Raw genomic sequence first — 20,000 nt, 5'->3', positions numbered from 1 at the left:
TACGTATATATAAATATATATATGTGTATATACATATATATATATATATATATATAAATTGTAAATCCAAAAAACAACAACAAAAACACAAAGGACTCTGCGGTACACGTGTTTCAAGCTTTATATCAGTGTATAATTTACAATACAAAGCTATCTTCAGCCGCAAAAGTATTTCTCTCCCAGGAAATTATATCACATCGGCGTTAAAGGAGGAAGAAAGGTGTGATATAAGAGGTGAAGATCCTTTCGGTATTTTGTATAGTACCATACCTCGTATACACACGAGCTTTCACCTCAACCACGAGCTGGCATACACAGGTGCTTACAATTGTCACGTATTACCTCTAAATTTTATATATGTATATATATTATTATATGATTGAACGCCACGCATCGACTTCCAAGTAAGTCTTATCTATCTATCTATCTATATATATATATATATATATATATATATATATATCCATATATATGTGTGTGTGTGTGTGTGTATATATAAATATATGTATATATATATCCATATATATATATATATGAAGTATTATTACTGCTAAAAAGAGGATTGGTGGTTTTTTGAAGCTGTTGGTTTGATTTTTAGCAAGCCATATCTTTACCCTTCTTTTCTTCAAATATTTATGTGTGTGTGTGTATACATAAATATATATATATGTATATATATCCATATATCCCCTTTTTCTTAGCTCTCCTGTGTGAACCTTCTGTCCGGCATTCGCCATGATAGATCGCTGACCACTATGTTTATATTTTTTCTCTCCTTATTTCTTTCTGTCTTCTTTTCAGTTGAAGAGCGTAGCTCGAAACGTCAAAGACTTTCTCTATTCCCGAGCATTAAACTAATACATCCTTTCGTTGTTTACACCACCTGTCATCGTCTGTTGTCTTTTTTCGTAAATTCTCCCATATATATATATATATATATATATGTATGGTGTATGTATGTATGTATGTATGTATGTATATATATATATATATATATATATATATATATATATATATATATATATGTATGATGTATGTATGTATGTATGTATGTATGTATATATATATATATATATATATATATATATATATATCCTGGCACAGCTTTCTAGCGAGCCAGCCCAGTCACACTAAGTAACCCATGAAAACATGGACAACGGATACTAAATGATAATGATGATGATGATAATACACACACACATATACATACACACACACACATATACATACACATAGTATTATGTAGGTTATAGGTTAGACACAAACCGTGCCTTAAAATTTGTGAAAACATAAAAGTACAATGTGGCCACCCAGGCCAACATGGCCCACAGATATTGGTATTGTGTGTATGTATGTATGTACGTACGTGTGTGTGTGCGTGTGTATAAACACAGTATGTATATTATATAAATAGGCATATCGACGTAAAGTGTTGACATTAATAATGCTACTTTGAGAAGATGACGAAACACTTGTAATCATATGGAAATAATAAATATGTATTCACCTCCCATACAACCTGATTTTCTGATTTCACACACAGAAATATGTGTGTACGCATTCCCCGGTATGAACTACATCTTGCAAACCATGGCAACTTAGGTTTCGATTTTAAAAAATTGCAAAAGTTTTAAAAAAAATATCACCAAAGTGAGTTATCATAACTCAACAGTTGAATTCTCCTGAATGTAGAATTCTCCTCTTCTACACAAAAATCTCCTATTCTACACACAGTAAATTCAAAGAAAATGAAGAAGTATTTATTTAAAAAGCATCACTGAGGAAAAATATATTACTCATAGAACATACAAGACATACATATGTACGTTCGCAAATATACACCCATGCGTGCTTGTCCTTTGGTATACCTATCCACCAACACACGCATACACTCATGTATATATACACATCCACACAAAAATACACAAATTTATACATATATATATATATATATATATATATATGCACAGATACACACATACACATATATATACATATATACACACACATATGTACATACATCCATAACATACACACATAGTTATATACACCTATATGCGTGCACATACACACACATATATACATACACACACAGATATATATGAATATATATATGTATGTATACACATGATACGAGAAACATCAATCTGTCTACGTTTACCTTGTAGAGAGAAGACTCATCAGTGTTATAATGTCTGGCATTCTCAAAGATTAAGTTCATATCGGCTGCCAGATCATCCAGATTTCTGTACTTGAGTTTCTGGTGGAAGAGAAGAGAAAAAGAAGAAGAGGAGGAGGAGTAGGAATTAAACATCATCTTAGCATAATACAATTGCATCAGGTTTCATGAATGATATCAAAAGTCAGGAAAAAAAATTCATACTAGAACTCAATGCAAAAACGTAAAGTATTGTGTTGATATTTTTAAAGCAAAATGGGCTTTATTATGCGCCACAAAAGATATCATTCAGCTTAGCCACAGCCATTGGGCTGCAACACAAAAGAATAATATAGCATATTTTATGGTATATTTTAAACTATTATGCATTCCACTCACATACAACACTTATTTCATCATTTTAACTTAGCTTGAGGCTATAGTAGAAGACACTTACCCAAAGGGGGTCACACAGTGGGACTGAACCCAGGCCATGTGGCCGAGATGTGGCAAGCTTCCTACCACACAGCCACACCTGTGCAGAGATGACTGCTTGTGCAACATCCTACAGCTTCCTCAGAGCCGTTAAAATGAAGTCTCGGTGCACTGCTTCTTATAGCAGAAACGGCTGTAAGCTAATGAAGGTGATTACATAACCCCTCTGTTCTTTTGTCATTCATTAATTGATATACAAACAATATATACAATGCACACACGTATGTATGGCTATAAGTAACACATATATACACATTTTCATAGATGTCTGTGCCTAGGTATATGTACATAATTATGTATATACACATACACACACACATATATACTCTTTTACTTGCTTCAGTCATTTGACTGCGGCCATGCTGGAGCACCACATTTAGTTGAGCAAATCGACTCCGAGACTTATTCTTTGTAAGCCTTGTACTTATTCTATCGGTCTCTTTTGCCAAACCGCTAAGTGACGTGGACATAAACACACCAGCATCGGTTGTCAAGCAATGCTAGGGGGACAAACACAGACACAAACACAAACACACACACACATATATATATATATATGTATATATATATATATATATATATATATATATATATATATATATACACATATATATGACGGGCTTCTTTCAGTTTCCGTCTACGAAATCCACTCACAAGGTTTTGGTCGGCCTGAGGCTATAGTAGAAGACACTTGCCCAAGGTGTCATGCAGTGGGACTGAATCCAAACCATGTGGTTGGTAAGCAAGCTACTTACCACACAGCCACTCCTGCGCCTATATATATATATACACGCACACATACACACACAGTATCAAGTATTCAAATTAAGTTCAACCAATTTAAAACATTCATTTAGAGAAATAACAACAGGATGTTGCAAAATGCTTCAATTCCAGACAAAACTTGCCAAGGCAGAGAATTTCTTAAAAAGCGGGAATATTTGCAGAGAAAGAGAGGAGGAGAAAGGGGAGAGGAGGAATGAGAAGACACAAAATACATTTGAGAAAATGCAGGTGAAACAAAAGACTGCAGCAGTTTCATGCCATTCACGAGAGAATGGAAGAGTAAAACCTAAAATTCTAAAATGAATTCTTAAATTTCGAAAATACAAGCTTGAACTTTAATGACGGTTTCGTTGTTCTCATTAACTTGAATTATGAAGTGACCGTGTTATTAAGTTGTGATACACAAGTGTAGTTGGTCACTATTTCCCATAAGTAACTCAATAATCACTGTACCAAGGCGGTGAGCTGGCAGAAACGTTAGCACGCCGGGCAAAATGCTTAGCGGTATTTTGTCTGCTGTGATGTTCTGAGTTCAAATTCCGCCGAGGTCGACCTTTGCCTCTCATCCTTTCGGGGTCGAAAAATTAAGCACCAGTTGCGTACTGGAGTCGATGTAATTAACTGACCCCCATCCCCACCCTCACCCCCGCCAAAAATTTCGGGCCTTATGCCTAGAGTAGAAAAGATTATATTATAAGCCAAAGCGGTGAGCTGGCAGAAACGTTAGCACGCCGGGCGAAATGCTTAGCGGTATTTCGTCTGCTGTGATGTTCTGAGTTCAAATTCCGCCGAGGTCGACCTTTGCCTCTCATCCTTTCGGGGTCGAAAAAATTAAGCACCAGTTGCGTACTGGAGTTGATGTAATTGACTGACCCCCCCCCCCCCAAAAAAAAATTTCGGGCCTTATGCCTAGAGTAGAAAAGATTATATTATAAGCCAAGGCGGTGAGCTGGCAGAAACGTTAGCACGCCGGGCAAAATGCTTAAGTCAAAAGCACAGTCCTACAATGGTTCTATCACAAAGCAGGAATGAATGTCAGAGGCAGGGACTAGAGTTTTTCTCCCCAAAAGCCTAGACTTCTCAATGGTAACTAGACCTGCTAGAAATAGCAGCCAAACCTCCCTCAAATCACACCCTACTGTCTTATGTATGTCAGAGCCAATGAGGGAGACCTCTACATGGTAGCTAGACCTAGAAATAGCAGCCAAACCTCCCTCAAATCACAACCAGTCTTATGCATGTATATATGTATGTATGAGCCAATGAGGGAGACTTCTCAATGGTAACTAGACCTGGTAGAAATAGCAGCCAAACCTCCCTCAAATCACACCCTACTGTCTTATGTATGTATGAGCCAATGAGGGAGACCTCTACATGGTCGCTAGACCTGCTAGAAATAGCAGCCAAACCTCCCTCAAATCACACCCTACTGTCTTATGTATGTCAGAGCCAATGAGGGAGACCTCTACATGGTAGCTAGACCTAGAAATAGCAGCCAAATCTCCCTCAAATCACAACCAGTCTTATGCATGTATATATGTATGTATGAGCCAATGAGGGAGACTTCTCAATGGTAACTAGACCTGGTAGAAATAGCAGCCAAACCACCCTCAAATCACACCCTACTGTCTTATGTATGTCAGAGCCAATGAGGGAGACCTCTACATGGTAGCTAGACCTAGAAATAGCAGCCAAATCTCCCTCAAATCACACCCTACTGTCTTATGTATGTCAGAGCCAATGAGGGAGACCTCTACATGGTAGCTAGACCTAGAAATAGCAGCCAAATCTCCCTCAAATCACAACCAGTCTTATGCATGTATATATGTATGTATGAGCCAATGAGGGAGACTTCTCAATGGTAGCTAGACCTGCTAGAAATAGCAGCCAAACCTCCCTCAAATCACACCCTACTGTCTTATGTATGTATGAGCCAATGAGGGAGACCTCTACATGGTCGCTAGACCTGCTAGAAATAGCAGCCAAACCTCCCTCAAATCACACCCTACTGTCTTATGTATGTCAGAGCCAATGAGGGAGACCTCTACATGGTAGCTAGACCTAGAAATAGCAGCCAAATCTCCCTCAAATCACAACCAGTCTTATGCATGTATATATGTATGTATGAGCCAATGAGGGAGACCTCTCAATGGTAACTAGACCTGGTAGAAATAGCAGCCAAACCACCCTCAAATCACACCCTACTGTCTTATGTATGTCAGAGCCAATGAGGGAGACCTCTACATGGTAGCTAGACCTAGAAATAGCAGCCAAATCTCCCTCAAATCACACCCTACTGTCTTATGTATGTCAGAGCCAATGAGGGAGACCTCTACATGGTAGCTAGACCTAGAAATAGCAGCCAAATCTCCCTCAAATCACAACCAGTCTTATGCATGTATATATGTATGTATGAGCCAATGAGGGAGACCTCTCAATGGTAACTAGACCTGGTAGAAATAGCAGCCAAATCTCCCTCAAATCACACTGTACTGTCTTACTGCATATATGCATATATATGTATGCATAAGCCTATGAAGGAAACCATTACATGATGGCTAGACCTGGTAGAAATAGCAGCCAAATCCCTCTCAAATCACACCCTACTCTCTTATTTGGCAAACAAATGTATGAGGCAACAGGGAAGATATACAGGTTGCTACACCTGTTAGAAATACCAGCCAAATCTCACCGTCTTAAACAAAAACCAACCCAAAAAGGAATGTCTTCATCATCATCATCATCATCATTTGGGAAAACTTTTACCACTCAATGCTCTTCAAGTGAATGGAGATAATGACGTCAGCATCAAATTTCTCGTTAGTATATTAAAAACAAAAATGTATCCTACACATGTAGCTGTGTGGTAAGAAGCCTGCCTCCCAACCACATGGTTCCAGGTTCAGTTCCACTGCATGGCACTTTGGACAAGTGTCTTCTAATATAGTCTTAGTCCAACCCAAGCCTCGTTAGTGCATATGGTAGATGCAAACTGAAAGAAGTCTGTAAATACTGGGGTCAATTCATTTCACTAAAATTCTTCAAGGTGGTGCCCCAGCATGGCCACAGTTTAATGACTGGAACAAGTAAAAGATATTAATAATGTGGGCTGTGGTTAACCAGTCTGCTTCCCAAGTTCTCTGACGTTTAGTCCCACTGTGTGGCACCTTGGGCAAGTGTCTTCTCTCATAGCTCTGAGCTGACCAAAGCTTTGTGAGTAGATTCGATAGACAGAAACTAAAAGAAGCCCATCATGTATGCGCGCATGTGTGTGCACGTGTGAGTGTACCTTTGTCTAGACATTCATGAGATGCCTATAAATGAGCCTCACCGTCACACAAGCAACCTCTTTTGTTCTCAATACTCTTGTGCAAAAAGGTGTCCAGCCATGGGGGAAATACTAACTTGCTTAGAAACAAGTGAGGGTTGATAACGAGAAGGGCATGCAGCCATTGAAACTCTGCCTCAACACATTCTATCTGACTCAGGAAAGCTTGGAGAGAATTGGATGTTAAGTGGTGGTGGTGGTGGTGATGATAATGACGACTGCTTACATATCAATTAACCATGGCTGAAACATTATACAAGACAAAACTCTGTTCTTAACATTAACTGTTCCAATAATGGCCAAGAGCTTCAGTTAGTATATAGTGACCAAGAATGATAAATCTAATAACAATATATCGTAAAGGGCACCCACTACACTCTGTAAAGTAACTGGCGTTAGGAAGGACATCCAGTCATAGAAACCAAAGCCAAAATCAGACTGGAGCCTGGTACAGCTCTCCAGCATAACAGCTCCAGTCTAACTGTCTAACCCAGAGATTCCCAGCATGAAACATATGCCCAACTAGAGGGGGCCTGGGAAAATTATGGTGGGGTATGGTGCCATGTCAGGCACAAGATGCTCCTTAAAGTGATTCTACACTTTGTATAGAGAAATGATTCCCAACATGGGGCATATGCCCTATCAGGGGAGCCTGGGAAAATTGTGAGGGCCATGGTACTGTAGTTGTCATTATAGTGATTCACTTTCTTTTTCTTAGTCAAAAAAGAGTTATCGCTAGATTTTTTTTTGTATTAAACAATTGCTATAAAATATTTAAAATAAAGTTGCTTTTTTTCCCCCCAACAACTGGTGGGGCATACATTTTCCTGAAAAGTTATACTGTGGCCTAGGAGAAAATATGTTGGGAAACACTGATCTAACCCATGCCAGCATGGAAAACAGACACTAAATGATGATGATTTTGACAGCGAGAGAAGTTCAGTGCTTACGGCCCTTTGTGTTTGGAGGATTTCAACAAGAGAATTTTCACAATAAAATAAATCTAAAAGGTCTTGTTTAGCCCCAGGTCAGTCCTAATCCAACAAACTTATGATCAAAAGTGTTCCAACAATTACCACCCTGTCTTTATCAAAACAAACCTTTATTTTTTTGTTTTTAATAGAAATACATATATATGGAGTAACTTTTACATTAAGGAGTTCCACATACAATTTTCTTGTAAGTCAGGCCACCTCGTGGCCCCAGTACACAAAATGGTAAAGGCGTTGCCCCAGAGGATGACATGAGAGATGCTGCACTGAACAGCCACTTTGACTCATGGGGCTTACACTTGCAGACAGCAATCTCCACCCTGATAGCAATGAGCAGGAATGTGGTCCAGGGGCCACAGATGCCGGAGGTCTCTGTTGCCACAAGCTCAACTATAAACTATAAGTATATCTAGGACTACATTATCTTATGTGTCCCTCCTTGTTGTTGCTGCTGTTTAACCCCAGGTCAGTCCTAGTCCAGTAGACCTATCATCAAAAATGTTTCCGGCTGTGATCATCCTGTCTTTTAATCAGACATAGTGTATCTAGGACTACATAATCTAATGTGTGTCCCTCCTTGTTGTTGCTGTTGTTTAACCCTAGGTCAGTCCTAGTCCAGTAGACCTATCATCAAAAGTGCTCCAGCTGTGACCATCCTGTCTTTTAGTCAGGCATAGTGTATCTAGGACTACATAATCTAATGTGTGTCCCTCCTTGTTGTTGCTGTTGTTTAACCCTAGGTCAGTCCTAGTCCAGTAGACCTATCATCAAAAGTGCTCCAGCTGTGACCATCCTGTCTTTTAGTCAGGCATAGTGTATCTAGGACTACATTATTTAACTCTTTGGCATTCACCACCAGCCACATCAGGCCCCAATATTCTTCGTGTTTTATGTTCAAACTGACCAGATCAGGCCTCTCACGCCTACCCTGCAATGTTTTTCTCATAATATACAATCACACAATACCGTAAGATAAATTCAAAACGATGTGAATAAATAAGCATTCAATGTGACAGAGAAAGCTGAGTGCAAAAGGGTTAATGTGTGTCTCTGTTTAGTTCCACTTAGTCCACATCTCTTATTCAGGCATAGTTTATCTCGGACTATACTATCTAATGTGTTCTTCATCGTTGTTTATTGCTTAACCCCAAGTCAGGCTCTATCCAGCAAAACTTCTGATGGAGGTTATTCTAGGCATGGCCAATCTGTTCTTTCTCTTACAAGCAAAGTGTATCAAGGACTACATTATCCAATGTGCCTCTCTTTTTATTTTTTTTTCCTCTTTTTTTTTTTCTATTATTTTTGTACACTCAAGCATGACTTGAGAGTGACAGACAATGAGGCAGTGAAAGATTTAGCTGCTATTTCTAGCAAATCAAGCAAGCATGAAGCAGCTTCCTCAAAAATATTCGAAAGTCACTGGAGGTGTTTGCTAGGTTTACAAATATCACAGGCTGCAAATTATTTTTCAGGAGATAACGGAATGATGCAAGAGAGAGAGAGAGAGAGAGAGAGAGACAGTGGATAGTGGTAAAAAAAAAAAAATGGAGACAGACAGACAGACACACAGAAAGCAAATAGAGAGACGGCAAGGCGGCAAGAGACACATGGAGTAGAAAGAAGATGGATAAGTAGAACGATGAGAATCAAAGTAGTTACCTTTATCTTCTTGCGAACATTAAACAGGGCCATTGGTTGTTTAATCTCTTCATAGTAATCCGGATATTGTCTAAAACGAATAAATAAAATGAGTAGATAAATAAATAATGATGACAGGTCACATGATATCAATGGTGGTACATGGCAGTTGACGCCATAAACGGGGCCAAACCTATTGCTCTGTTATAAATAAAACACAAACCTACAGCTCTTGAAAACGCAAACCTCCAAACTTTATGTTATTGCTATCAGATATGGCTTTGTGGTTAAACAACTCTGCTTCCCAACCACATGGATTCAAGTTCGATTCCACAGTATGGCACCTAGGGCATGTCTCTTCTACTACAGCATCAAGCTTACCAAAAACTTTGTGACTGGATTAGGTAGATGGAAAATGTAAGAAGCCCATCATGTGTGTGCATGATAGTTGCAGAACGAGGCCAGCTTAGCACCAGGAATGAAAGGAATTTCTAAGACAGGGAGGTGGGAGTGCAGAACAGATCCCTGCAGAGGGATCTGAAACAGAAATCTGACATGTAGTCGGGAAAGGCAAAGGGGCCGATACAGCTTGGCACCTGTGACGTCACAACTCATTTCTACAGCTGAGGGAACTGGAGCAACGTGAAATAAAGTGTCTTGCTCAAGAACACAACACGCAGCCCGGTCTGGGATTCGAACTTACAACCTCACAGTCGTAAGTTCGATGCTCTAACCACTGAGCCATGCTCATCATTACCATTTAACGTCCAGTTTTCCATGTTAGCATATGTCAGACTGAAATTCTTGAAGCCTTTTTTCTATGGGCAGATGCCTTTCCTGTCACCAACCTTCACCTGCTTCCAGGTAAGGTAATATTTCCCTATACTTGGACAAGTTTATCACAGATGATTACAATCAAACAACCTTGCTTGTAGCACAACAATGCCTATTTACAATCATCACCTTGTGATGTCTAGACAAAGGTACACACACACACACAATGGGCTTCTTTCAGTTTCCATCTACCTAATCCACTTACAAGGTTTCGATTGGTCCAGGGCTACAGTAGGAGACACTTGCCTAAGGTGATATGCAGTGGCACTGAATCCAAAACCACATAGGTGGGAAAGAAATGGGTGTCCATATCTGCCCATCACTACATACTTAGTGAATCATACACACTTGCAAGTGATGGTACAGGAATGGGTGTGTGGCTAAGAAGCTTACTTTACAACCATGTGACTGCACTACGACTAGGATATTTCTGTTGAAATACACTGCAGACATGTGTACCCTTAATGTAGTTCTCAGGGAGATTCAGCATGGACACAGAATGTGACTAAGCTGGCCCCTTTGAATTACTGGTACTACTAATTTCTGTCAGTATTTTAACAATTAATTGGTATGACATGTCAAGCTAAGTAAAATCGCTGTTTTCCACACACACAGGGGCCAGTGCCACTTAAAAGTACCTGTGCCAGTGCTACAGTAATGCACCCGGGTACGCACTGCTTAAACGCACCTGTGACAGTGGCATGTAAAAGGCACCTGGCACATTCTGTTAAGTGGTTGGCATTAGGAAGGGCATCCAGCCTTAATACCATGCCGAAGAAGACAATAGAACCTAATGAAGCTCTCTGGTTCACCAACTCCTGTCAGACTATCCAACCCATGCCAGCATGGAAGATGGATGTTAAATGATGAAGATGATGACATACATTAAATGTTAAGTGGTTGACATTAGGAAGGACATCCAGCCATAGAAAGCATGCCACAAGAGACGGTTGGAGTCTATCCAGTTCCAAATCAAACTGTCTAGCCCATGGGAGTGGACCTTAAACAATGATGATGATGATGATGAATTGCAAGAAATGCAGAGTATTTCAACAGAAACAGGGTAACATAATGGCTAATATAACATTATAAATTTACATCGTTTTTTTTTTCTTTCTTTTAAATGAATATTATGGTAAATTAAAATACTATTTTAAAATTCAGACATCCCTTCAGTTTTTCACTCGTATACCTTTTGAATTTAACAACATAACCTCTTTAATTTATACACTGTTTTTTAATTACATGCAATTAAAAATTTGCTTACCATTTTCAATTTGCATAAACACCTGATTCTGTTTCTCTGTCAGCAACCTTTCCTCACCTGGTACAAGATCATCTCCAATGCCTCCCTCCCCTCTCAAAGGATATTTGCCTTGCAAGTTACTTGGTGATCCTGCCACTACTGGTGCCCTGTAAACAGCATCCAGTCCACACTGTGAAGTGGTTGGCATCTGGAAGGGCATCCAGCTGTAAAAACCATGTCAAGGTGCCACTTAAAAAGCACTCAGTCCACACTGTGAAGTGGTTGGTGTTTGGAAGGGCATCCAGCTGTAAACACCATGGCAAAACTGATCTTGCCTGTACTGGTGCCACATGGAAAGCACTCAGTTCACTCTACAGGGGGGTTGGTGTTAGGAAGGGCATCCAGCTGTAAAAACCACGCCAAAACAGATAGCAAAGCGTGGTGCAGTCTTCAGCTTAGCCAGCTCCTGTCAAACCATCTAACCCATACCAGCATCGAAAGTGGACATTAAATGCATGTGATGATAATGATGATGATACCACTTTGCAATTAATTTGTACAGTATTTTTATCAATCCATCTAACTATCTCTCCTTCTTCGCCTTTTAATTCCGACTGAGAATAGCCAAGTGTCTCTATAGTAAGTGTGATCGAGATGATAATAGTGACGAGTGGTATGTGCCAGTTGTTACAAATACTGTGACATAGGAAGTCAAGTAGTTGGAGAAGTCAGCCATAGATAGTCATGTCTTACTTGTCTAACCAACTATACTGCTATACTGGAGTGGACATTCTAACAGGTTGACGTTGGATTACGACAGTAAGACACCCATTTTTGCCCCTCTATTATATTCTAACCTCTCCTGGAACAAATCCATCTTCCATTTGAGGGGTCAAGGTCTCACAAGTTACTTGGAGACCCTGCTAGTGTTGGTGCCGTGTAAAAAAGCGCTGGTGCTGATGTCACATAAAAAGCACCCAGTGCATTCTGCAAAATGGTTGGCATTAGGAAGGGCATCCAGCCATAATACCATGCCGAAGAAGACAATAGAACCTAATGAAGCTCTCTGGCTCACCAACTCCTGTAAGACTATCCAACCCATGCCAGCATGGAAGATGGATGTTAAATGGTGAAGATGATGACATACATTAAATTGTTTTTCACTTCCCTCCCATTTTTAACTCCATCTCCTTTATTAATTAGGAGTTTATTTTAATGAGATACCTCTTGAAATTACTGAAGGATCGATGCTAGATGGGTCGAAACGATCGTGGTGATCAATAAGGATTCTTGTATCTTCCATCTTTGGTCTCTCTCATTGATCAAATATCCAACAAACATTGAGCCGGTGAATGTGTTCTACTGGCAAACTACCAGGTGTATACCATACAATTTATTAACTACTTTCTTCCAAGGAGTCTAGTGCTCTTAGCTTAGATTTTCTGGGTGCCAGCCAGACTGGAGCAGCTTCGAGTGTAACCGGCCGAAACTGCAATGATGATCTGAAACTTGACTGAGGATAAGAAGCTCCGAATGACCCGTCCTTGTTTTTTCCTGTCCTTTTCTGAATCATCTAACTGTCCAGATATTTTGTAGTCGCCTGTTACGTTCTTGCTCCACTTTTTTTTTTCTTTTATATATCATCATCATCATCATCGCCGTTTAACGTCCGCTTTCCAGAGTTTCTAAAGCTGGATGCCCTTCCTAACGCCAACCACTCCGAGAGTGTAGTGGGTGCTTTTTACGTGCCACCTGCACGAGAGCCAGTCAAGTGGAACCGACATTAGCCACGTTTGAATGGTGCTTTTTACATGCCACCGGCACTGGTAACGACCACGCTTGAATGGTGGTCAATCAATTCATCTTTTAAAATATACATTTTTATGTTTCTCTCCTCTGTAACCATTCCTCTCTCTCTCTCTGTTGTGCTGAGTCCAAAGTATTGCAATATTCTGGTAACTCAATTGCTTTATTGATCAAGTTACCCTAAATCCTCGAGTATAAATCCCCCCGTCCACTTCCCTCCTTCGTGAAGCCGTGATCAAGGGAGTGGAAGGAAATTATATATATATATATAATTGCCATGCTGGGCTGCTAAACTCTACATGTTTTTTTCATTTTCTCTCTATTTCTTCTTATTCCTTTCTGTCAAGGAGCGTAGGCTCGAAACATAAGAGACTTTTCCATTTTTCCTGAGCGTCAAACTAAAACACTTGTTGTTCTTACGCCTGTCTTTGTCTTTTGTTTTTCTATAAATTTGAACTATATATCGCTGCTATTATGCAAAAGTGTTGTAAGGCCAAAACGTTGCTTTTTCAGAAAATGAAAAAAATAATTTCACTATTCCATAGCAAAACCGTTGTACTACACTTGGAGAATTTTTGATATCTTGACATCTGAATATAAAAAGTCAAAATAAAAAAATTATAATAATAATGTCAAACATTTACCTTTGACTGGGTAGCTTGTAAAATGGCTCAGCCAAGTTTTGACCGAGTGCGTTCTTGTAGTTTTTGACAGTGAAATATAAGGACCAGAGAGTTCGGTCATCATAATCAAAGCAGTCCTCGTCATAGGAACCAGTGCTGCCCTGCCAACTGGACAGGTCACTTTCGGTTTCACACTGGTCTTTGAGGCAGTGTTTCTGGATGTTCTGTAACTCCCTGCAGCGGTGGCGGTGAGGAGTGGGAAGAGAAGAAGAGGTAAATAAGCAAACGAATAAACAAAGATTGAAATAGATCAATAAGCGTTCAATCAATCAACAAATTAAGGCTCTGATTAAAGCAACTGCCCAATCAACACACAAACACACACATAGAGATATACAAGTTCTAGTATCTACGTACACACACAGACCATGCACAAACACAGGGGCACATACACATGCATACAATACAATACACTTGAATACAAGAATGCACACTTTCGTATACATGCATACACAAATACACACACAAAACAGACACAAAGACACCCTCACAGACACACATATACATGATGGGCTTCTTTCAGTTTCTGTCTACCAAATCCATTCACAAAGCTTTGGTTGGGCTGTGGATATAGTGGAAGACATTTGCCCAAGATGCCATGCATTGGGGCTGAACCCGGAACCATGCAGTTGGGAAGTAAACTTCTTACCACACAGTCACCTTGCGCCTATGTATATATATATATATATATATATATATATATATATAAACACATATATGTTTATAAAAACATATATATATATACATAATAATACACACACACACACATATATATATATACATAAAAACACATACATATACATATATATATAAGCACATATATATATATCTATGTCCTCCACCATTGGAGTCTGATGATTTATCCATAGGGTTAAGCACCTTATGGATGTGAAACCATTAGTCACTCTATAACTGGACGCACTTAACTGCATATAAATACATTACAGTAATCCCTTGATTATCACAGGTATTATGTTCCGAAACCCCCTACAATAGGTGAAAATCCGCAAAGTAGAAACAGTACTGTACTGTATATTTATTTTATTATTATTTTTATAATTTGTATATATTTACTTTATTATAAATGCAAAACAACACCACAGGGGAATCGACATAAGCTTCAATAATAAACCACAATAGGTAAACGACAATATAGTGAGGGATTACTGTGTGTATATATATGTATATATACACATAGATGGGTGTACGTGGATATAGAGACACAGAAACAGCTAGGAACATACAAAGAGAGAATGTAGAGAGGCACAGACAACTGGCATTCCATCGGTTACGATAGTGAGGGTTCCAGGTGGCCCAATTGACAGAACAACCTGCTTGTGAAATTAACATGCAAGTGGTTGAGCACTCCACAGACGTGCATATGTTTAACATAGTGCTCTGGAGAGGTTCAGCGTGACACAGAATCTGACAAGGCTGGATCTGCTACTCACATTGGTATACATACATACATACATACATACACAAACACATACATACGCACAAACATTCTGCTATACATACACACACACATTGGTAAACATACATACACAAACACACACACACACATAGATGCACAAACGTTTTGCTATACATGCAGACACACGTAAACACATAGACATTGGTATACATACATACACAAACACACATAGACACACAAACATTCGCTATACATGCACACACACACACACACATTGTTATACATGCATACACAAACACACACATAGACACACAAACATTTTGCTATATATGCACACACACATATTGGTATACATAGACGCACACACATACACAATCATCATCATCATCATCATCGTTTAACGTTAGACATTTTGCTATAATGCATACACATACACATATTGGTATACATACACACACAAACATTTTGCTGCATATGCACACACACACACACACATATTGGTATCCATATACACACAAACACACACACACATACACAGACAAACATTTTGCTATACATGCACACACACACAATAACACAAACTCTAGAACCACACACATTTCTAGAAAAAAACTCGTTAACCCACATACATACAAGCACATAAACTCTACTAACGAGCATGTAGAAATAGACAATTAAATATTCCTTAACATACAAACTACAAATACATACTTTTAGGCAGACACTTGTTCACACACACACACACACAGACATTACCATATATACACAGAGACACACATATAACCACATATCTACAAACATACACGTATAGTCAATTATTAATAGCCAGTAACACACACAAAGGTATCTGTTATCTTTTTATTTTCTTCAGTCATTAGACTGAGGCCATGCTGGGGCAAAGCCTTGGGGAATTTTAACTGAATGTATCAACCCCTGTATTCAATCCCATGCAGTGGGACTGAACCCAGAACCATGTGATTGGGAAGCACGTTTCTTACCATTCCACATCACACAACCATGCTTAGTTTACATACCACCGAGGTTGACTGACCCCTAACTGCAAAATGTCAGGCCTTCTGCCTGCCTATACTATAAAGGATTTATTCACATTGTTTTTAATTAACCCTTTAAAATTCAAACCGGCCTTATCCAATTGTATAATGATTTATTAAAAAACAATAAGCATCTTTTGCTGTATCTTGGGAGGGTCGTTATGCCAATAATAAACATATACACTGGTTCTATTTCCCTTCTTCGTTATTCATGAATTGGTAAACTATTTAACTAATTGTCCGATTAATCATTTCGTTGACTGTTTAGCATTTAAGCTGGCCAGATCTGGCCTTTCACACCTAGTCAGCAATGTACTTCAAAAGTAAACGATCGCTTCATTGAAATCTCAAAGCTGTCAGATAATCCTTGATTAAGTAAAAAAAAAACAACATGGTTAAATAAGGATTACATCTGACAGAATAATCTAATTGCGGAAGGGTTAATCACACATAATCTCAGAGTTCTGAGATTTCGGTGATGTGGTTCTTTCTTTCTTTGTTTGTTTTTATGCTTATAGTTGTTTCAGTCAGTTGGAGCACCATCTTAGGGAGTTGTAGTCAAACAATTCGACCCCATGACTTAGTCTGTGTAAAACTAGTACTTATTATATCAACCCCTTTTGCCAAACTGCTAAGTTACAGGGATGTAAACACAACAACGTCAGTTGTCAAGCGATGGTGGGCGGGGACACATGAACATACAAATACACACACACACACACACACATATATATACAAACACACAAATGATGGACTTCTTTCAGCTTCCGTCTACCAAATCCACTCACAAGCCTCTGGTCAGCCCGAGGCCATAGTAGAAGACACTTGCTCAAGGTGCTACACAGTGGACTGAACTAGGAACCATGTGGTTGGTAAGCAAGCTACTTACCACACAGCCACACCTGTGCCTATGTTTGTTTTTAGAATGACATTGTAGGGTAGGTATGGAGGGCCAGATCTGGCCGCTTTTAACAAAACAAGTAGAATATTCATGCTAGATATGGCCTGCTTAAATGCTAACGGATTCGACATTCATTATTATACACACACACACACACATGCGATCCATAAATCAATAAAATCCAACTCACCTGATCCGGGCACTGCTCTTAACTGCCTTCCTTGCATCGGATTCATGTTTACGGTTCATGATGAGTTTCCGCAAAGTGACGGCGTCCTAGAAGGTTAGCGGAAAATTTTGTTGGGGGGACAAAAGAGGAGAAAAAAAAAAAAAGAAAAAAAAAAAACAAAGACACGAATAAACGAGGGGGGCTTCGTCTCCCGAAAAATCAATTAATTGAAATTTTTTGAAAATACAAAACTGCAATTAAGAGATGGAAATGAATGTTTATCATATAAAGAATTATAAAAATATATTTCATAAAACCATAGTTCGCACATATACGTACCTATATATATATATATATATATATATATATATATATATATATATATATATATATATATCATATACATATGTATATACATATATATATACACATGTATGTATGTATATATATATATATATATATATATATATATATATATATATATATATATATATATATACACACACACATACATGTGTATATATATATTTAACTAATTAGTTACAGAGCAAACCAAGACGATAAAATAAATACTAAATAGAATGGAAAAATAAAAGAAAAAAAGCTAAGGGGTGGGGGGTAAACAAGCGAAGAAATGCAGAAATTAATTAAAAAGTATAGTTCGTTATTTGTTATTGGTTTGCGTTTCGAGAAAGCAACCAGAAGAAGAAAAGTCATTTGGAAATATTTCATGAAGTGTTTACAATAAAAAAAATCTGTTGGTTGTCCATTGCGTGTTTTGGACAGTGTGTGGCATGATTGGAGACTGTGTGAAGAAACATAAACGGTTACATTGTGAATATGTGGTTAAGTGACACGTACAGACACAAACACAGGCACACATTCACACGCATGGACACAGGGGCACACACATGGATACAAACATACGCACACACACACACACACATAATAAGTGATGTGGGGACAAAGACAGACACGCCAAGGCACACGTGAACACACAGACATACATAAACTGTCCTCTGGGCAGAAACCGTTCGCCATTAGCACTTAAACCAGCCACAACCTGCCCGAATATTCTGTGTGTTTTATGTTCAGACTAGCCAGATCCAGGCTCTCACACCTACCCCTACAATTGCCCTGTAAGCAACCATATTGATGAAAACTCAAATTTACCAAATAATGCAGGATTAACGCCAAACAAAATGAACAAATAAGGGTTACATTTATAAAAGGAATTTGAATGCTAATGGGTTTACCCTTTAATATTCAAACCAGCCATATCCGACCCATATCTTCTATGTGTTTTATGCTGAAACCAACAAGATCTGGCCTCTTACACTTATCCTAAAATGTCATTCTAATAGTATAGGATTGTATCATCGAAATTTCAAACCTGCCGGATAATGCGTGAGTAATATATACATGTATATATACACACATGCACATACACACATATATATATATGTATATATATATACACACACACTTCCATATATATATATATATATATATATATATATATATACATACACACACACAAATACATACACGGTGCGATGGGTAAATTATCACCATTTTATAGCTTCATTGTCGCACATGTGCATTGTTTGTTTTTGATTTTGTCAACTACATAGTATAGTAGGGCTAGTTGGGCAACGTCTGTGAGAAAAAGAGCACCATGAGGCAATTCACTCTGCCGGAAATTTGGAAACGACATGCTGTATTGCTTGGCATTCACGCTGGAAGTTCGAATACGAACATTTCAGAGTGTTTAGGTGTCAATCTGAGGACATGCACCGAGTCAACATCATGGTGATTCAAGTGATCACTAGCGATTGCGACATTATGTCTCCATTAATCTTTCCACAATGCATCAGACTCAACATGCAATCCTACATCAAGTGCTTAGAGGAGGTGGTGTTGCCCTGGGTCAATAGGGTAGCTGTTGGAGGGCCCCATGTCTGACAACGGGACTCTGTACCATGCCACACGAGCAGGAGAACCCGGTAATGGCTGTCAGACAATTTCCGCAACCACATCGCCCCCCTAACACCCCAGACTGCAATCCCCTTGATTATTATGTGGAGTGCAGTTGAGCGAGAGACCACCAAAACTCCTTGTAACACCAAAGATGAACTAACTGAAGGCAAGGATTATGGCAGCATTCATCAACTTAAACAAGGAGACCATCCAGAAGCGTTGGAGGAGATTCTAAAGTCGTCTAGAGACGTAGCTGAAACGCATACATACATACATTCACATATATATACACATACATACATATATAATATATATATATATATATAAGCAGATAAGGAAAGATCTGCCAATGTTCTGTGCTGTGAGGACCAAAGACTCGAGGTATTTCGTGTTGCAAGACAGTGTAGGAGAGAGAATAGTGATGTTGTAGGAGAGAAATGTGTTCGCATGGATGATGGTACGCTTGCATTAAATGAGGATGCAAAGAAAGAGGTCTGGAGATGCCACTACGATAG

The 20,000-nt window shown here is 38.8% G+C and overlaps 1 protein-coding gene across 50 annotated transcripts in view; it reads right to left on the bottom strand.

Annotated features, from left to right (window-relative positions):
• LOC106870580 (protein polybromo-1) overlaps positions 1 to 20,000 on the bottom strand; it is a 137,725-nt gene that overhangs the window by 85,319 nt on the left and 32,406 nt on the right. For 31 of the 50 annotated variants that reach the window (XM_089346426.1, XM_089346432.1, XM_089346458.1 and 28 more), the window contains exons 7-10: positions 17,527 to 17,612; positions 13,928 to 14,140; positions 9,419 to 9,488; positions 2,162 to 2,260 (exon numbers count right to left, since the gene is read on the bottom strand). The exons of the other annotated variants lie outside the window; for them this stretch is intronic. In XM_089346426.1, coding sequence (XP_089202552.1) covers positions 2,162 to 2,260; positions 9,419 to 9,488; positions 13,928 to 14,140; positions 17,527 to 17,612 — 468 coding nt within the window. The remainder of the gene's footprint in view (positions 1 to 2,161; positions 2,261 to 9,418; positions 9,489 to 13,927; positions 14,141 to 17,526; positions 17,613 to 20,000) is intronic. 50 annotated transcript variants of the gene reach the window in all.

Source organism: Octopus bimaculoides, chromosome 30 (genome assembly GCF_046866305.1).
Source record: "Octopus bimaculoides isolate indiv1 chromosome 30, ASM4686630v1, whole genome shotgun sequence".
Taxonomy (NCBI): domain Eukaryota; kingdom Metazoa; phylum Mollusca; class Cephalopoda; order Octopoda; family Octopodidae; genus Octopus; species Octopus bimaculoides.
The sequence above is the reverse complement of the archived record's forward strand: the minus strand, read 5'-3'. Positions and strand labels throughout refer to the sequence as shown.